The 20,238-nt window shown below is 49.3% G+C and overlaps 1 protein-coding gene across 2 annotated transcripts in view; it reads left to right on the top strand.

Annotated features, from left to right (window-relative positions):
* The window catches only part of Necap2 (NECAP endocytosis associated 2), a 73,971-nt gene that overhangs the window by 52,425 nt on the left and 1,308 nt on the right, over positions 1-20,238 (top strand). The window contains exons 1-7 of one of the 2 annotated variants that reach the window (XM_006975476.4): positions 7,845-7,951; positions 11,793-11,893; positions 13,283-13,387; positions 13,474-13,555; positions 14,740-14,848; positions 17,451-17,628; positions 19,784-19,856. In XM_006975476.4, coding sequence (XP_006975538.1) covers positions 7,860-7,951; positions 11,793-11,893; positions 13,283-13,387; positions 13,474-13,555; positions 14,740-14,848; positions 17,451-17,628; positions 19,784-19,856 — 740 coding nt within the window. In that variant the 5' untranslated portion in view covers positions 7,845-7,859. Of the gene's footprint in view, positions 1-7,844; positions 7,952-11,792; positions 11,894-13,282; positions 13,388-13,473; positions 13,556-14,739; positions 14,849-17,450; positions 17,629-19,783; positions 19,857-20,238 lie in introns of those variants that run through there. The other variant, XM_076565581.1, reaches the window with a different exon arrangement.

The following is a 20,238-nucleotide window of genomic DNA, read 5'->3' as shown; positions in this document are numbered from 1 at the left end:
TCAAAAAAGGAAAAAGTTATTTATTTGTCAGAAATAACATCTGGTGATTCATTTTCAAGCATGCCTCTAGCCATCTTAGATCTAGCTACAAATGAGCAGAAATGATCTCACTAACACTAGCTGGCCTGGTGGCACACACTTTGGATCCCAGCACTCAGGAGGTAGAAGCCAGTGGCTCTTGGTGAGTTTGAGGCCAGCCTGGTCTATAAAGTGAGTTTTAGGACATCCAGGGCTATATAGTATTGTGGACTATTAGTTTATTAAGATGTGTTAAATTCATTTATACTGTGGAATAATTGTTTAATGATGCAAAGATGTGTTGCATTTTTTTTTGTTGCATTTGTTTAACTCTGTGAAGCTGTGTTACTCTGTCTGTCTAACACCTGATTGGTCTAATAAAGAGCTGAACATCCAATAGTGAGGCAGGAGAGAGAAATAGGCAGGGCTGGTGGGCAGAGAGAATAAATACGAGGAGAAATCTAAAGAAGAGAGAGGAGCAAGAAAGGGAGGAGAGTGGGATGCCAGGGGCCAGCCACCCAGCCACACAGCCAGCCACGGAGTAAGAAGGAAGGAAAGATATATAGAATAAAGAAAAGTAAAAAGTCCAGAGGGAAAACATAAAGAGAAACAGGATAATTTAAGTTAGAAAAGCTGGCTAGAAACAAGCCAAGCTAAGGCTGGGCATTCATAAATAAGAATAAGACGCTGTGTATTTATTTGGGAGCTGGGTAGCAGGCCCCCAAAGAGTGAAATAACTAACTACAATGTAGAGAGACTTTGTCTTGGGGCATGAGGAGATTGAGAAAGGAAAAAACTTCTCAGCAATCTTTTAAGATGTAACTTGAGGGCCACCAAAATGTCCTGTGTGACTAATGAAATGACTGTTCTTGAGGGGTCCGCAGTCACACTTGGGCATGTCTTACTCTCTTCCACTTGTCTTTGAAAAGCTTTGTCCTGCTTCCTTAGTGGTTCCAGTAACCTCCCCTTCAATGTCTCTTCTAGCGTCAGGGCGTCAGTCTTTGCCCATGTGGTGAAATTCTTGGGTTGCAGTCAGCAAGAAACAGAAATTATGTTTGGCGGTGGTGGTGCACAACTTGGATTCCAACACTCGGGAGGCAGAGGCAGGTGGACCCTTGAGTTCGAGAGTAGCCTGGTCTACAAAGTGAGTTCCAGGACAGCCAGAGCTACACAGAGAAAGCTTGTCTCGAAAAACAAAACAAAACAAAAAATAAACAGAAATCACATTCAGAGGGGTGAGGGTCTCTTTTCTTCCTTATATCACCTTAATTTTCCTATCTTTCTTCTCTACCTCAGTATGTACATAAAATTGGATATTAGTCAGCTGTTGAAAGGAAAGGAATTCAACTACATGTTATAACATGGATGAGTCTTAAAAGCATCATGGGGCTAGGCAGTGGTGGCACACGCCTTTAGTCTTAGCTCTCAGGAGGCAGAGGCAGGCAAATCTTTGAGTTTGAGGCCAGCCTGGTCTGCAGAGTGAGTTCCAGGACAGCTAGGGCTACACAGAGAAACCCTGTCTTGGAAAAATAATAAACAAACAAACAAACAAACAAATAAATAAATAAATAAATATTTTTTAAAAACCATCATAGGAAAGGACACACAGCAGCCATGTAGACAAGGGCTGTATGGTGGTTCATGTGAGCTGCCTGAGCATGCACGTGCACAGGCACAGGCACAGGATGGAGTTTACTGATGGCTGCAGAGGGGACAGGGAACCATCTCTTAATGCGTTAAGGGTCGCTGTTGTAGAACTTGCGGTGTGATTACACAGTGCCGTGGACACAGTCTGTTGCATCGAACTGTGCACAAAGATGCTGCAATGGCCACAGTGGAGCTGAGAAGTAGTGTGTGCCTAGATGAGGTCCTGGGGTCAATGCCCAGCAGGGAAAAAGTTCAAGTTGTCTGATGTAGGGCTGGAGAGATGGCTCAGCAGTTAAAGTCACTGGCTGCTCTTCCAGAGGACCCGGGTTCAGTCGCTAGCACCCACAGGCTGGCTCACAACCATATGTAGCTCCAGTCCTAGGGGATCTGATACCTTCTTCTGGCTTCTTTGGGCTCTGCAAGCAGGTGGTGCACACATATACCTGTAAGCAAAACATTTATACACGTAAAGTAAAATTTAAATGTAAAAATTACAAAAAATTGGTATGTCTATTTTGCCCCAATTAAACATTAGGGGGTGCACATGAAGCTCAGTTGATAGAGTGCTTGCCCAGAACACACACAGTCTTCAGCTGTATAAACTAGACATGGTGGTGCACATCCCAGCACTGGGATGGCAGGAATACCAGAAGTTCAAGGCCAGCCTTTGCTACAATGTACTAGGAGTCCAACCTGAGCCACATGAGACACTTACCTCTCTCCCACCTCTAAACAGATGGGAATTTAACCCAATGTCTTAGCCAAGTGCTAGGCCATAGGTTGGGTCCTTAGCAACCCCTTCCCCAATAAATTAGGTTATATTTCCTATTATATAGAACTTGCACAATGCTAGACATGGAGGCACACACCTTTGATCCCAGCACTCTGCAGGCAGAGAGATCTCTGAGTTCAAGGCCAGCCTCGTCTACCTCGTCTATAGAGTGAGTTTCAGGACAGCCAGGGCTACACAGAGAAATCCTGTCTCAAAAAAACTAAACAACAACAAAAAACTTAGACTCCTTCTCAAAAACGGGTGGAGGGGAGCAGAGAGAGTTGAGGGTATTCAGGAAATCACTGATTGCAATTAGACTATCCCAGAGAAGACTTTTAGCACACTGTAGCTGCACTAATAAAGACAGGAGCCGGGCGGTGGTGGTGGCGGTGGCGGCGCACGCCTTTAATCCCAGCACTCGGGAGGCAGAGGCAGGCGGATCTCTGTGAGTTCGAGGCCAGCCTGGTCTACAGAGTGAGTTCCAGGAAACGCGCAAAGCTACACAGAGAAACCCTGTCTCGAAAAAAAAAAAAAAAAAAAAAAAAAAAAAAAAAAAAGACAGGTGTGCTAAGAGAACAGTAGAGAAAAAGGGGTTTTGAGAATTTGGCACTGTGTTCCTTAGAGTATTGAACGAGAAATCCAACTTAAAGCCAGAGGTGGTACACTCCTGGACTCCCAGCATCTGGGAACAGGAGGCTCATGTGTTCAAGGCCATCCTGAGATACATGAGCCCCTGCCTCAATACCCGAACCTAAATGAAAAGCAAAAAGATCCAAGTTATGGTGGACGTTCTTCTTGTTTATGTTTTGTAGGGACCTGGTCTTGAACTTGCTGCATAGACAAGACTGAGGCAGGATAGGAAGGTGACGTTTAGGGACATGAGACAAAGGAGCCCCTCACTTGGAATCCAGCTGTAGCCTCTCGCTGGCAGAGAAACAATAATTCCAAATTACATTACCAATGCTTACGGCCTTGTTCCCTTCCCAGCTGTAAGCCAATTTTCTAGAAATTTCTCCAGAAACCCCCATTTATGGGGAAAGGCTATGTACATAGCCCTTTGCGCTACCAGAGTGAGTCCTGGCTTCATCCTATCGGATATAACCGTGCCCAAGACATAGTCACAGCTACTCTCTAGTCTCATCCAGAGAGAGGAAGGGGGAAAATGGTGGTTTGGACAGATGGCTTAGTGGTTAAGAGCACTTGCTGTTCTTTGAAAAGCATTTAGATTTACTTACTTTATGTTACATGTTTTGCCTACATGTATATGTGTACACCACCTTCGAGCCACCAAGTCAGTGCTGGGAATTGAATCCATGTCCCCTGCAAGAGCTGTTGTGTTCTAAGCTGCTGAGCCATCTCTCCAGCCCCCAAACACTGCTCTTGTAGGGGACCTGGATTCCAGTTCTGGGAGTCTGATGCTCTATCCTGGCCTGCAAGGGTACCAGCTACGCATGAGGTACACAGACATGCATGCAAGAGAATACCAGTGCACATAAAGTAATTAAAAAAAAAAAGAATTGGTTTTTTATTTCTTATTTTTTTGTTTTGTTTTTTTGAGACAGGGTGGGTTTCTCTGGGTAGCCCTGGCTGTCCTGGATCTTGCTCTGTCTGGATCTCGCTCTATAGGCCAGGCTGGCCTCAAACTCGCAGAGATCCGCCTGCCTCTGCCTCCTGAGTTCTCGGACTAAAGGCGTGTTCTGCCACTGCCCAGTGAGAAAGAATTGTTAAGCAAACTTTTAAGATACAACTTGAGAGAGCTGTCCACATGGTGTATCTGGCTAATGCCAAGACAGTTACGGCTCTCTTGAGCATCCAGTCCCCACCCTCGGGTATGTCGGGCCTTCTGCAGCTTTTCTTCACTGCCTCTCTCCTAACCCTTGTCCTTAAGCAGCTATCAAAACATCTCTAATAACTCTCTGACTTGGCTTCAGTATACCAGCTACTCCTGAAATTCTTTCAGGTGTTGAAGTCACAAATCCTGATTTGGGCTGAGCTGAGGTCCCTAAAAGATTAGGGGAACTCCTAAGGCGGCGGAGGGTGACAGTGTGGAGCTTCATCTCTGTCCCCTCACTGCTGACAAGGATGCTGAGAACATGCAGCCATCCTCTTGCCGCCACTGTGTCCCCCTGTTGGGATTACAGGCATGCTCTACCACATCCAACTAGGACTTCTTTTTTTTAAGATTTATTTATTATGTATACAGTGTTTGCCAGAAGAGGGCACCAGATCTCATTATAGATGGCTGTGACCCATCATGTGGTTGTTGGGAATTGAACTCAGGTCCTCTGGAAGAGCAGCCAGTGCTCTTAACCTCTGAGCCATCTCTCCAGCCCCTGGGACTTCTTTTTAAATGACTCATTTTACTAAACTTCACTTTGTAGACTCTAAAATACAACTCTCACCTCGATGAGAATAAAAGATTGTTTTGGAGCCAAATATGAGTGACCATGGCCTAGAAACACAGATTCAAGTTACCCAAATACATGAAAAAAAATTTTTTTTTGGTTTGGTTTTTCAAGACAAGGTTTCTCTATGTAGCCCTGGGTGTCCATGAACTCACTATGTAGACCAGGCTGCCCTTGAACTCAGAGATCTGCCTGCCTCTACCTCCTGAGTGCTGAGATGTTGTGGAATATTACTTTAACTAGGCAAAGATGTGTTTCATTTGTTTATGTTGCAGAATATTACTTTAACTATGTAGCAAAAATGTGTTACATTTGTTTATGTTGCAGAATATTATGCTAACTATGGAATAGTGGGTTACATTTGTTTATGCTGCATTTGTTTAATTATGTAAAGATGTGTTGCTGTTTACCTTGCCTGCCTAAGGCACCTGATTGGTCTAATAAAAAGCTGAATAGCCAATAGCTAGGCAGGAGAGGGAAAGTGGGGCTGATAGGCAGAGAGAATAAGAGGAGGAGGAATTTAGGCTGGGGAAGAAGAGAATGATGGAGAAAGAGGGAGACATAGAAGAATCAGGAAAAGCAGGACGTACAGAATGAAAGGTAGGGGGTGGAGAGATGGCTTAGTGGTTAAGAGCACTGACTGCTCTTCCAGGAGACCTGCGTTCAATTCCCAGCACCCACATGGCAGCTCACAACTGTCTATAACTCCAGTTCCAGGGGACCTGACACCTTCATACAGCCATACATGCAGGCAAAACACCAATGCACATGAAATAAAAATAAATAAAAATAAAAAAAAAACAGAATGAAAGGTAAAAGGGCTTGAAGCAAAACATAGATGAAACAGGTTAAATTACATTATAAGAGCTAGTGGGACAAGCATAAGATAAGACTGAGCATTCATGACTAATATTAAGGCTCCATGTCTTTATTTGGGAGTTGATTTATGCCCCAAAGAAAGCCTGATAGAGTGAGGTTAAGGTGTGCCACCTCCAGTTTTTGGTGACTGTCTTAGTCAGTGTTCTATTGCTGTGAAGAGACACCATGGCCACAGCAACTCTTTTTTTTTTTTTTTTTTTTTTTTTTTTTTCTTAAATTTAGAAATTTATTCTGTTTAATCCACAAGCTTTATATAGCTTTAGTTAAAAAATAAAATAAAATAAAACAAGTGAAACCAAGACACTATGTCCAAGTCCAGGCCCTCCCAGCCTGCCAATGCAAGAGCTCTTCAGTTGTGTGTGCCAATTCGAAGAGTAGGGAAAAAAATATGGATGGGAGCCATGAAGTTTCATAAAACAAATTTATCTAACTGAAGGGTCCTTGCTGGGTCAGATAAACTGCCTTTACAAAAGAGAGGGGGAAAAAAGGGAGGGAGGAAGGAAAACAAACCAACCCAAAGAGGACAAAATCCAGAGTTCTAAATCAACATATGAGCCTGGCATGCATATGGATGCAGACTCTCGGCATCCGTGAGCAGTGCCGCCCTGCTCTCCAGAGCTGGGACCCCGAGGTGTCAGCAGAGACTCCACAGAACAGGAGTGCACAGCAACTCTTATAAAGAGAATATTTAATTAGGGTGGCTTACATTTTCAGAGGTTTAGTCCATTATCCTCATGGTGCAACATGCTGGCATGCAGGCAGACATGGTGATGGAGAAGTAGTTGAAAGTTATACATCCAGATCTGCAGGCTGCAGGAAGAGAGAGCCACTTACACTGGCTTTGGCCATCCCCAGTGATTTACTTCCTCCAACAAGGCCACACCTCCTAGTCCCTCTCAAGTAGTGCCACTCCCTGATGACTAAGCATGCAAATATATGAGCCTATGGGGGCCATCCTCATTCAAACCACCACAGTGATGAAAAAGTAGTTATAAATCAAGGCATTTTTTAAACTCTTGGTGGAGACATCAGGCAGGTGGGTCACAGCAAAGCAGGGAAGTGTCAGTTAATGGGCTCAGACACTATCCGATGATATTCTTAGCCTTTTCATTGGTGGAAGCTAGGGGTTTGTGCAATCCAAAAGGATTTACCTAATAGTCACAAGGATGTTAGGTCACATTCAGAAGTGGGCAATAGCTATTTAGAGGGTCAAGATAGCCCCAAAGCAATTTGGCTCCTAACCTGTAATAATCCAGTTTTTCACAATCCATCAATCTGTACAATGTTTCACACAGATGTAGCTTTTCCCCCAATTCGGTGATTTGAATGAGAATGCCCTCCTTAGGCTGATATATTTGCATACTTAGTCCCCAGCTGATGAACTCTTTGGAAGGATTAGGAGGTGTGTTCCTGTTGGAGGTGGGTAACAGGAAGGGGCTTTGAGGTCCCCCACCTCCTGGGGTCCTCTCCCTCCCCAGGATCATGCTGTAAAGCTCTCAGCTGCTTCTCCACTCCCCACCATGATGATAATGGACTAAACCTCTGAAACTGTAAGCAAGCCCCCAATTAAATGCTTTCTTTTATAAGAGTTTCCATGGTCACGGCGTCTCTTCACAGCGATGGAAGAGTGACTAAAACACCCACGAACTTTTAGTTCACAACTTTGATTTCCACTCCTGTTGAGCTGGGGCCTTGGACACATAGTAGGTTATAAAAAAGTACATAGGGTGGTGGAGCGAGGTTTCTCCAGAAGCTTCTGAGAACCTTCTGGGGATAGCAGGGAGGAGGACATTCCGCTGAGAACATGCACATACGAGAGCTGGAGGAGGGAGAAGCTGCAGAGAAGGCATAGTTTGGCCTGTCAGCCGGCCTGGCCCAGGGTACAGGAGTTTGAACCACAACCAGATTTCCGGATTAGGCCTTAGTCTGCGTCGCTTGCTTTTCCGGGCTCGGCGCATCAGGGATCCCTCGCCTCTTGTTCTGATCCAAGGCTTCCGGCAGAGGGCACTCAACGGGGAGCAACCAAGGGCCGGCCGGGAGCCGCTGCTCTAGACAGAGCTGGGCATAGAGTCACGTCACTTCCGGTCCCAAGGGGGCGGGGAAGGAGCCGGAAGTCGGGTGCGCTCTGGCGGTCGGAGATGGAGGAGAGCGAATACGAGTCGGTTCTCTGTGTCAAGCCAGAGGTCCATGTCTACCGCATCCCGCCGCGGGCGACCAACCGTGGCTACAGGTGACTGTACCTGGCTTAACCTTTCCCCGCCGCCCGGCATGCACTACGGGGGTCAAGGACGGGCTGTCGCGTTTAGGGAAGGAAGGAAGGGAGCCCCGTGGCTGCTTCCTGTCGGGGCCAGACCCTGGAGGGGTCGCAGGTCGGGAGCTGTCAGCGGGATGCGGGCAGCGCGTCACTGCCAGCTCCTGGGGACCCGAGTGGGCTGCGGGGTCTACGGGTCGCTAACCGACAGCCTTGAAGGGACCCTTGGAAACCCTGCCACTCGCGGATATCCCCACCGGGAGGGAACCCGACTCCATCGGAGGGACCCGACCCTATCTTGGGGCCCAGTTTCATCCCTGATCACAACAAGCTGCGGCTGGGAGGACCCCACTGCCCTTGTCACCTGAGGCAAATAAACGCAAATGCCTGTAAACACACGGAGTGGCTCTGGAAGGGAACCCAGGACTCGAAGAGAGGAGAACCCAAGTTGGACAGGCATTGTTACATACCTCCCGTACTGTTTGCATTTCCCCATCCAAACAAGATGAAAAATACTTTTAAAAAAGATATTGCTGATATAAATGGTGTGGCCTGTGCCCTGTGATGGGTGGGGTGTGGCTACTTAGGAAGGATAGCTCTTTCGGTTTTTCGAGACCGGGTTTCTCTGCATAGCCCTGTCTATCCTGGGACTCTGTGAGGCTGGCCTTGAAATCACAGAGCTCGCCTGCCTTTGCCTCCTTAGTGCTGGGATTAAAGGTGAGCACCACCACTGCCTGGCATGGGTGGTCTTTGAAGGCAGCGTGTGTCTCAGTTATTTGGAAATAGGAGGTGGTCTGTACCACAAGTGTGTTGACTTATCTGTCCTTCACACTTGTGTAACACAGGCACATAGCAAAGTTTCTGAACGGGTATCTTACTGAACACTTACTGTGTCGGTTAGATGATTTTAAAATAGTATGAAAATAACAAGAATGGAGGTCAGCAAGCAACAACCGTCTGTGGTGTGTGTGTGTGTGTGTGTGTGTGTGTGTGTGTGTGTATGATAGGTATGCCTGCCCATGCGCACATATGCAGAAGCCACAGGATGACCATCAAGTGTCTTCCTTTCTCACTGTCTGTATTATTCCCTTGAGATGGTCTCTCACTGAACCTAGAATTTGCTGTTTCATCTAGTCCAGCTGTTCGGAAATCCCCAGGGACCCTTTCTCTGCCCTGCCACCACACAGTGGGGGGTTTATAGGAGCCTGCAGCCGCACCTGGCTCTTAGATTCTGGAGATCCAGACTCAAGTCCTCAGGTTTGCTCAGCACATGTTCACCCTCACTGAGCCATCTCCCGAGCCAGAACCCTTCCCTTTCTGTCATTAAACTGGACACCGGCCACCAAAGCAGAGATGGCTGTCTACGCAGATCTGTTGCGTCTTCATTCAGTAGCTGAGGGTTGGCTCCTCTTGGTCCTCCAGAGGGCAGGGTCACCAAGTATCCAGCCAGGCTGGTTTGATAGGGAACAAACTGCCAGCCTTGCACTTAACCTTTGGGGCTCTCCTTAGCCTGGATCTAAAGCCCACTGCCCAGTAAGAGGAACAGAAACTGAGTCTGCTGTGTTGTTAGCTGTGAATCTGCATTTGTGTGGCTCTCAACAGCTGCCATTGAGACTTCTAGAGAGCTGACATTTGCTTAGGAACTTCCCAGAAAAGCCTTCTGGAAATACCCATGGTGCTTGCTGCTTAGGGGTTTTTCTGTGCTGTGCTGCTGCTCCTGCAAACTAAAATGTGACGCTATTGCCTTTCTTTTGTTTGTTTTGTTTTGGTTTTCAGGACAGGGTTTCTCTGTGCAGCCCTGGCTGTCCTGGAACTTACCCTGTAGACCAGGCTCGCCTCAAACTCACAGAGATTCACCTGCCTCTGCCTCCCGAGTGCTGGGTTTAAATGTGTGCGCCACCACCGCCCCGCTACACTATTGCTTGTGTGTGTGTGTATGTGGTTTTTTGAGACTGGGTTTCTCTGTGTAACAGTCCTGGCTGTCCTGGCATCTGCTCTGTAGACCAGGCTGGCTTCGAACTCACAGAGATCGCCTGCCTTTGCTTCCCAAGTACTGGGATTAAAGGCGTGCGCCACCGTGCCGGGCTCACTGTTGCTTTTTAAAGGAACCAAAGAGGCTTTCGATGAGGGTCCTTGTTTCCTTGTGTTTCTTCCTGCCTGGAATACATTTGGGAATGTGTTTCCTAACCACCCCGTTTCCCCCCTGTATGCTCATGTACTTTTTAGCTCTTCCTACCAAAGACTGGACTCCTTTGTACTTCTTCCAACATGGTCTCAGGGTCCCAGCTGGTCAGTTTCGCCAGCTTGGTATTACTGTGTCTTACCAGAAACAATAGGGCCTAGCTGCTTCCTCTGCAGAAAGGAAGCTGGGAAGGAAATCCCACTTGGGAGAAGGTCTGTGGTCTTTAGAATGGGGGCCAGCAAGCTACAGCTGCCTGTGGTTTCGAATGCCCACAAGCTAAGAATATTTTTTACAACTTCAAATGATTGGAGATTTTGAATACTGTTTCATAATGTAAAAATTTTGAGTTTGAGATTTTAGTGTCTGTGTACTTATTGAGATTCAGCCATATTTAGAAGATATTTGCTAAAAATAGCTTTTTAGCTTTTGTTTTGGTTTTTCTTTGTTCCTTTTTTTTTTTTTTTTTTCTCCAAGACAGGATTTCTCTGTGTAGCTTTACACCTTTCCTGGAACTCACTTGGTAGCCCAGGCTGGCCTTGAACTCACAGAGATCTGCCTGGCTCTGCCTCCCGAGTGCTGGGATTAAAGGCGTGCACCACTACCACCCAGCTTGGTTTGGTTTTTCAAGACAGAATTTCTCTGTGTAGCCCTGGCTGTTTTGGAACTCACTCTGTAGACCAGGCTAGTCTCGAACTCAGAGATCTGCCCACCTCTGCCTCCGGAGTGCTAGGGTAAAGGCATGCATCACTACCCCCTGGCTGCTTTTTAGCTTTTTATATAGCTATTATAGTTTTTATTTTTAAATTTACTTTTTGTGTGTTTATGTGTGTTTTGTCTGCATGTATGTGTGAGTACCACATGAGTGCTTGGTGCCTGAGGAGGCCAGAAGCGATCCCTTAGGACTCAGGTTACAGACTCTTTGAGCTGCCATGTGGGTGCTAGGAATTGGACTTGGATCTTCAAGTAGAGTAGCTAGTACTCTTAACCACTGAGCCATCTTTCAAGCCCCTGTAATAAGTTGTTTGGTTTTTGTTTTTTTAAGTTTATTTACTTATTGTGTGTGTGTGTGGGCACATGCCTGTCACAGCATGTATGTAGAGGTTCTCTTTATCCACCATGTGGGTCCCATGATGGCACACAGGTACAATCCCAGCACTCAGGAAGCAGAGGCAGGCAGATCTCTGAGTTTAAGGCCAGCCTGGTCTACAAAGGGGGTTCCAGGACAGCCAGGACCACACACTGAGACCCCCGTGTTTTAATCACGTTGATTCGTGTGTATCTGACTGTACATGTTTGCTGTCACACAGGTGGCAATCAAAGGGCGGTCTGGGAGCTGGTTCTCTCTTGCCATGGGGAGTCCCAGGGCTCACAAGCAGGTTGTCAGGGTTAACAGTGGTTGCCTTTACCTGCTCAGCCGTCTCAGCCGCCCCTCTGTGACCCAGCATCAGCTCGTGCACACATTGTTTGGCGTTTCCCACTACATCGTCAGAACAGTCCAAATGCCCGGCAGAAGTGCGACCTTTGAAGACATTAGTTTCCACCCTGGCCGGCTGTGTTCTTGAACGAGCAGCCCTCCCCATTCTCTTCCCCGTCCCTGGAGGGATGGAGCAGGAGGCTCAGTGTTTTTTGTCCTCACAGGGCCTCAGAATGGCAGCTGGACCAGCCATCGTGGAGTGGCCGGCTGCGGATTACTGCAAAAGGGAAGGTGGCCTACATCAAGCTGGAGGACAGGACCTCAGGTAAAGGCACAGGACATGGGTTGAGTTAGGGTGCTGGAGCTTCCAGCTGTGTGGAGAGAGGCTGCCCTGGCCATGGCGGCTCAGGGCCATGGCAGAACCATTGCTGCAAGGTAAAGGCCTCTAGGTGCATCTACATGCCCAAGTGCTAAAGTAAGTGGATTAAGTTGACAAGAAGCTGCAGGCTGCAGGGCCATCGGTTTTCATCTAGGTCATCGTTGGTGACCCAGCTGTTTCTAACACACTGGACTTAGCCAATGTAATCCCAGAACACGGGGAGATCCTTCTCAAACAACAAAACAAGGGTGTGTCTGACCGGACACTGAGGGCATTTTTGAGCCTGGAGCCCAACATAAAGGCTCCTGGATTTGTGGTCTTCGCTGCAGCTGTGGGAGCCTGGAGTTCAAAAAGGGGACACTTACACAAGGGTGCCTTTTCTTTCTTTTTGAGACAGTCTCATGTAGCCCAGGCTAGCAAGGGACTCACTGTGTAGCCAAGGATGACCTTGAACTTCTGACCCTCAGGCCTCTATCTCCAGGGTATAGCGATTCCAGGCATGCCCCACCATGTCTGCGTTATGCCCTGCTGGGGACAAACGCATGCATGCTAATGGAGCACTTACACTGAGCTATATATCCAGCCAGAGTGCAGTTGCAGACCTGTCATCCCTTTGCCTGGTCTCTGAGACTGAACTGAGCTAGTGTGTGCAGACTCTAGTGTGGGATCCTAACTTCCCTGATGCCTGCGGGGCTCGCTGGCTTCTCTTACAGTCCTTCCTTTCTGGGTGTGACAACCTGCACTGGGCCCGTCACTTTGAGCCTTTGAGCAGGCCATACAAACAGAATAAGTTGCTGGGCTGGGTGACGGCAGCCCCATCGTGGAGTTACTGTGTGGGGATGAAGGCCTAGCATAGGTAGAACTTTTAATCTTTAAGAAAAGCCAAGGCCAGGCATGGTGCACATGCTTTGAAGCCCCTCCAGAGGCAAAAGCAGGTGAATCTCTGAGTTTGAGGTCAGCCTGGTTTATGTAAGTGAGTTCTAGGATAGCCAGAGCTACATAGTGAGACCCTGTCTTCCCCCCACTCCCCTCAAGCCCCAGAAATGGAGAAATGGGGGATAGTTTAAAGCAGTCTGATTTTGAAATGCTTGTCACTGAAGTAAAGACCATTGACACTCTGGGCAGATATGACCAGTAAGCCACTTGAGACTCTGCTTTCCTCTTCATTTCGTGGTGGCATTGTCCCTTCAGCAAGAATGGATTTGATTGAATCCTGGAGTGGTGGCCCTCTGTCCAGCTCTCCTGGTGTGGCTCAAAGCAGGAAAGCCCACATAGTGCCTAGCAACACCAGGCTAGAGGGCGCCCGGGCTCACCTCCTTCCCCCTGTCCTTACAGGGGAGCTCTTCGCACAGGCCCCAGTGGACCAGTTTCCCGGCACAGCTGTGGAGAGCGTGACTGACTCCAGCAGGTACTTCGTTGTCCGCATTGAAGATGGAAACGGTATGTTGGGTCTGGGGGCTCTTCTGAGCTTCAGAAGCCTTGCCTCCAGAAACAGGAGATTGATGGCTCTCACCTCCCCCCTCCAGGGCGACATGCTTTTATTGGGATTGGCTTTGGGGACCGAGGGGACGCCTTTGACTTCAACGTGGCATTACAAGACCATTTCAAGTGAGTACCTCTTGGGACAGTATTCTTGGGACAGTCTCCTCCTTCTCCTCCCTTCTTTCTTCCTGGTTACGGAGTTCAGTGACTGCTTTGTCTCTTAGCAGCCTGGCAGTCCTCCTCCAGGTCGCCTTCTCTGCTCTGCTGGTCCCCAAGTCTGGGTGCCCCTGTGTCAGCTGGCCTGGCCTTTTCAGTGTCCCAGCTCTTCCTCAGCAGCCCCTGAGCTCTCAGAGTCCTTGTCAGGCTCCTATGGCTCTCAGGGTCTGCTCCTTTATAATGTCATAAGTGAGACTAGCATCTCCAGGTTACCTCAAAGATGCTTTGGTGTCCTTTGTGAAAGGACAGGGCATCCTCAGGGCCCTGCCCCTGACTGATGGTAGCTGGGCAGTGCCTGGCCGTTTGTGTGGACACCCCATCCCAGGTGGCTGCTAGTAGCATTGTAGGAGGGTACGCAGCATTGTGCTGCCCTTTGCTTTTAGGCGTCTGTCCTGTCTCAGAATATAGGAGTGTCCAGGTGGAGCCAGAGCCACAGGGAAAGCGCAGGCTCTCGCTCCTCCTGGGTACCATGTGTGAATGAGCTTATCCAGTTCTCAGAGCAGTGTTAAGACCTTAGAGTCTAAGCCAGTGGTTCTCAACCTTCCTAATGCTGCAACTGCAACCCTTTAATACAGTTCCTCATGTTGTGGTGACCACAAGCATAAAATTACTTTTGTTGCTACTTCATAACTAAATTTGCTACTGTTAATGATCATAATATAAATATCTGCTGGGTGATGCCGGCGCACGCCTTTAATCTCAGCACTCGGGAGGCAGAGCCAGGCGGATCTCTGTGAGTTCGAGGCCAGCCTGGGCTACAGAGCGAGATCCAGGACAGGCACCAAAACTACACAGAGAAACCCTGTCTTGAAAAAAACCAAACCAACCAACCAACCAACCAAACAAATAAATATCTGCTATGCGGCATACCTGATATGTGACCCCTGTGAAAGGGTCATTCAACCCCTACGTCTAAACCATCGTGCTGATCAGGGAGCTGATAGCCATGCAGCTGCTTAAGAGTTCCACATCTGGGACTTGAACCACTGATTGGGAAGTTGGCCTCAGGACTGGCCTCCTAAACTGAAGTCATTGTGGATGAATGCAGGGCAGCTGCTGCTCCTGCCTCACACTCTCTTCCTGGTCCTCCCCAGGTGGGTGAAACAGCAGTGTGAGTTTGCAAAACAAGCCCAGAACCCAGACGAAGGCCCCCGATTGGACCTGGGCTTCAAGGAGGGACAGACCATCAAGATCAACATCGCAGTGAGTCCCACCCTCACTTGACTTTGTGGGCCATGTCTTGTGACTCTTGAAGCCACCCAGCCCAAAGCTCCCCAACCCAAACCCATTACAGTTCAGTTCCATCCCGGTAGCCATAGTTGATCCAGCAGCTTGGCCTTGTGCTCGGTTCACCCCAGGGTACCAGGCCCCTGCTTCTATGGCTTTCCAAGTTGAGCTGACCATGTACAGATGTGACTGCAAAGTGGCAGGAGAGACTCTAGGACTGCAGCAGCCCTGGAGCCAGGGCTTCTGGAGGAAAAACACATGGCCCATAATGCTGGAAACCATGGAAGGCTTCCTGGAAAGAGCGGCCTGTGGGCGGGCAGGAGGGATGGATCAGAGGGTAGCTACTCAGCACCAGTGCTGGTGTGTCTGTCCGCCTGTTAGAGTGGATCAGGAGGTTCAGTGTGCTTATCTCAAGCTGTATCTTGGCCTCATGCCTGAGTGAGGACGGTTTGGGAGCAGCACCCTGGGCTGGAAGGCATTGAGGAGGGTGCTGGGAACCATGGGCAGCTTCTGCTGGTGGTGCTGTCCTGGCTCCTCGAGTCTTCTTGCTGTGTGGCTTTGCATCCAGCATCCCCTGCCAGCTCTTGTTGAATAGAAACAGGTCAGGGTGGACTGGATGCCCAGGCACGGGCTGCTGGAGTGGAGGGGCGATGGAGTTGGGAGGCATTTGGGGGAACCAAGGACCAAATGGGTCTGTTTAGAGAAAGCGTGTGACTCTGAAATAATGCTTTTCCTCTTTACTTACCATTTCTTTCTCTTTCCTGCTTCATGCTGGTGATGCTTTGGGACCTTGAAGTTGGCCAGCTGGCCCTTGAGAGGAAATGCAGGTCCAATCCAGTGGACTGGTGGCACTGGGATTCTTTCTCTTGCTTGGAAGAACTAACATTTAATGAGCGTCAGCTGTGGGCCAGGTAGTGTTTTCAGGCGTTTCTCATACGACTTCAGGACCTCCCTCTGTAAAAGACAGAAGGTTAAGGCACAGAGACAGGGAGTGGGAGGGGGGACTTGGCCAGGAGAGGAGAACTAGAAACAGCTGGTCCAACTGGGTGCATGGGGAGGATGCTGGGCGTTCTATCTCTGCTGCTGCTGCTGCTGCTGCTGTGCTCACACAGAGACTGCTTCGTTATCAGTGTGGCTTGTGCTGGTTTCTGGCTCACACTTGGCGCTCACTGCTTTATTATGCTGTACTGAAGTGTCGCATATAGAAAAGTGCCTGGATTATAAATGTGGAACAGAGGGCTGGAGAGATGGCTCAGCGGTTAAGAGCACTGGCTGCTCTTCTAAAGGTCCTGAGTTCAATTCCCAGCAACCACATGGTGGCTCACAACCATCTATAATGAGATATGGTGCCCTCTTCTGGCCTGCAGGCAGAACACTGTATACATAATAAATAAATAAATCTTAAAAAAAAATAAATAAATAAATAAAAATAAAAAATAAATGTGGAACAGAGTGAGGTTTTGAAACCAAACAAGGGCTGAGAAGACAGATGACTTTGCCTTGCAAGCATGAGAACCTGAATGCAAGACCAAAGACCACCACCAGCAACAACAACAACAAAATGCTGGGTGTGGGTAGCACATGCTTGTAACCCAGTGCTAGGCAGACAGGAGCATCCCTGGTGCTCACTGGCCAGCCATCCTCATCTAAGTGGTGAGTTCCAGGTCAGTAAGGGATTCGAACTCAAGGAGGTGGGTGGTGTTTCTGAAGATGACACTCAGGATTGACCTCTGGCCTGCATACTCAAACACACCCTCAGTCACATGTATGAACACACACACACACACACACAAACTTAAAAGCATGGGACTTCCCTAGGTCAACAAGAAGTAGAAGACTGAGCCCTTTGGGAGCCCAAGTCCTGCCCACTTCCAGTAGCTTCCCGCCCTGACTTCAGATACCCTGGATTGGGTCTGTGCTTCGCTGTTGTGAGTTGTGTGGGAGACTTAATCCCTTTCAATATGATCCCCTCATTCAGTGTCCTGTTGTAAGAGTTACTCATATTGCTTGTGGTTGGTTGTCCTCTGTGATGGCACATGCCATTGTGCGTGTGCTCCTCCTCCTTCATCTGTTTCACAGGATGAACACTGGGGGAGGGATTCCATCTGGGTTAGCTCCTGATGGTGCTGCTGTGAATGTCCAAGCTCATGTCTTTGTTGTGCACACATGTCTAAGGATGGGACTGCAGAATCCTGTGATGCGCTTAGTGGATGCCTCTGGATGCTTCGGCAGATCGTTCTGACCGGCTTCCCTTGCCTCACTATGCACGAATGTTCTGGCTGCTCTGTGCCCATCAGTATACTGCAGTCAGTGTTCGGGCTGTTTCCGTGGGGCAGAATGGTGTATGGCTGTAACTGGTGTGTACTTTCCTGATGCGAAGTGAGATCAGGAGCTGGGTTTTAACATTGACTGCATTGATGCTACATGGAAGATTAGATGGCTTGGCTCTAGCTCATGCTGCTGCTGGAGGGGACTGTCGTTTGCTGTACAGATGTTGAGGACTGGCGGTCTCCATGGGGTTTTCCAGTACACGATGACTCTGGCATGATGGCTGACTTCATTCTTCTCTTCTCTTTAGAACATGAGAAAGAAGGAAGGAGCAGCTGGGACGTCAAGAACCAGGCCTGCCAGCACAGGAGGGCTGAGCCTGCTTCCCCCGCCTCCAGGGGGCAAGACCTCCACCCTCGTCCCTCCCTCTGGGGAGCAGTTGTCTGTCGGGGGATCTCCAGTCCAGCCAGCAGTTGTTCCTGCTTCAGGTGAGTGCTGGGGTGACGGTTACGTCCGAACCTGGCAGCTTTGTCCCCAGAAGTGATCCTGTTGCTCCCGTTCCTCACACTCACTTTGTAGCTGGGTGTGTGTGACTAGATGGTGGCACATCTTGCTATACTTGAGGTTCTTCTGTTCCCTGGCCTTTCTTGTAACCCTTCAGGGCACCTGTCCTGTCCTGGTAGGCATGACTGAAGTTGTCACTGTGCAGGTGGCTGGGCCTCAGTTGTTATCAAGTGGTCTGTGCTGCGATGTCCAGGGAGAGGTGAACCACAGGTGCACAGGCCAAATGTGTCGGGCCCACATCACTGGGGTCAGCAGCACACCCCTTGGGGGACTTTCCAGAGGAGCCTGGACTCTGAAGGAAGGCCACTGGGGCAGGAGTTGGCATTCTAGGTAGAAAGAAGAGCGAGACCAAGGCTGAGATATTGAGAAGCGTTGTTCTTAGAGAGGTGGATGCAGCTGTTAGTGTGCCGCTGTGAGCAGGAGACACCACGGCGGGGATGTGGTGTGGCTCCTTGGTGAACCATCAGAAGCCGGGGAGCTGAGAGGCTGCTTCCCCTCCCCCTCCCCAGCAGGCTGGGATTGTCACCAGCCCTTTTCACAGTGCTCTCAGCAGGGCTGGAGTGATGCACCTAGGCAGGGAGCCTTGCTGTGCTCCTGGTTCTTAGAGTCTCTGACATTGGCTCCTCTCTCTGGAGGTCAGGCTCCAACCCGACAGTTTGAGATTGGTCAGGAGAGTGCCAGAGGTGAAACCAGCATCAGGAAATCATTCTTCTGGCATTATGTTTAGAGTGTGCTCACAGGAGACTGGCTGTGGCATCGCCAGGGACAGGAGCAGCAGTCTGAATGCTTAGGACATTCTTGTGTATGTCTCGGCCTTCCCTGGTTTCTGGGCCCTGTCTGAGTGCACGTGGAGGATTAGGTCCTGGAGATACCATAGGACAGGTATTCCTTGACTTGGGGTGGATGGAGTAACATTCTGATAAACAGGTAGAAATGCATTTAACACCTTCCTAAACCATAATAAAGCTGAAAAAACCAAATCCAGCACCATTAGGTCGGGACCCTTTGTACAGCATGGAGTCTGCTCTCTGTGGTTTCCATCCTAGTGCTCACAGCCTGCAGTGAGCATGTTCACACACAAGATGGCGTCAGGCAGTAGGTCAGCTGCCAGCTGCTGGTGCTGCCTGCTCCGGAGCCACTGGAGCAGAATTTAGACCAGTTTTTGAGCTTCTACTGGCCTGCATCTCTGTGCCTCTGTTTTCCCATCTGTAGAATGAGGTAGTGATGGTGCCTATAGTGAAGACCACCTGAGCTAAGCCATGTGCCACATGGAGTAGTATGCTGACCACTCTGAGCTCTCACTGGGTGCCAGCCTGGGTTTACACATTGGCATTTTAGTGATACCGTGTGCTGGGCCTGTACTGAGCATGCCAGATCTATGCACTCACTCTGCCCTGTGAAATTATCCTGTCAGCCGAATGAGAGATGAGAAAACTGAGACTCAGATGACCTGCACAGTCACACGGCTAATCCCGGCCTGACCTCCTCTAGGCGCTGTGGTGAGATGCAAATGGGATAATGCATGCTTAGCACTCAGTGAGCTGCCAAGTGCCCCCATTGTGGGCCGCCTTTATCTGTTTCCCAGCCCAGGGCAGATGAGAAGTGGCAGCGTGGCCGTCACAGCCCAGGAAAGGTGCCAGGGGTAAGAAACCAGGAGTAGGCTGCCCCAGGGGAGAGGTGCAGGGCCAGCTCTGTGTGGCCTGGACTGGAAGGCTCTCCCTGGCAGTGTTTGACCTGAGGCTGGAGCCGGTTGATCCACACGGTACCTCAGGCTTGCTTTCTGGAAGGTGCTCTGGGGTTTTGGGAGGCATTCCCACTTCAGAACCCAGGGCACAGGTGTGACTCCTGGGCCCTGGCACCGTTCCCTCCACCTTGTGTGTGGCTCCTGCTTTCTCTCTAGGGACCACCAAGGATCCATGAAAAAGGTGGTGGAAATGTGACTCTCTGGAGTTGTTTGTCTCCCTGTGTCTCAGCTGCCTGGGGTCACGAGACTGGCCACCAGATTTCAGAATTTAGTAACTGAGAACACCAGAAAGATCTCTGACTTCCCTGTCTCTTTTCTCCCTCACTGTACAACAGAACCCTGGCCACAGTCTAAGCCTGCTGCCGCTGCCACTGCTGATGTCTGGGGCGACTTCACCAAATCCACAGGGTGAGGCGGGAAGCTTTCTGGGCTGGGTGGGGCCAGAGCTGTTTCCTGCGGTCCCTGGAGTTGCTGGTTCGACCTGCTGGAGTCCAGCTCTGGTTACATTTTCATGGCAAACATGGACAGAGCCCTAGCTTGGCGACACACTGCCCCCCTTACCTCTATAAAGGCTTTTCACTGTTCCCCACTACCTGAAACCTCCTTCTGCAAACTGGTCACCAAGTGCTGCCTGGGGTCAGGAATCAAAACCCAGATTTTAGGCCTGGACCATCTTTACAGGACCTCTGAGGAAGGCATCTCCTGAGCTTTATGGCCTGCCCTTGGGATCAGGGAAAGATTGGAAAGATGCCAGATTCCTGCATCAGGGTATGAGGGAGACTCTGGGGCT

Source organism: Peromyscus maniculatus, chromosome 2 (assembly GCF_049852395.1).
Source record: "Peromyscus maniculatus bairdii isolate BWxNUB_F1_BW_parent chromosome 2, HU_Pman_BW_mat_3.1, whole genome shotgun sequence".
Lineage (NCBI taxonomy): Eukaryota > Metazoa > Chordata > Mammalia > Rodentia > Cricetidae > Peromyscus > Peromyscus maniculatus.
This window is presented reverse-complemented; position numbering and strand designations above follow the sequence as displayed.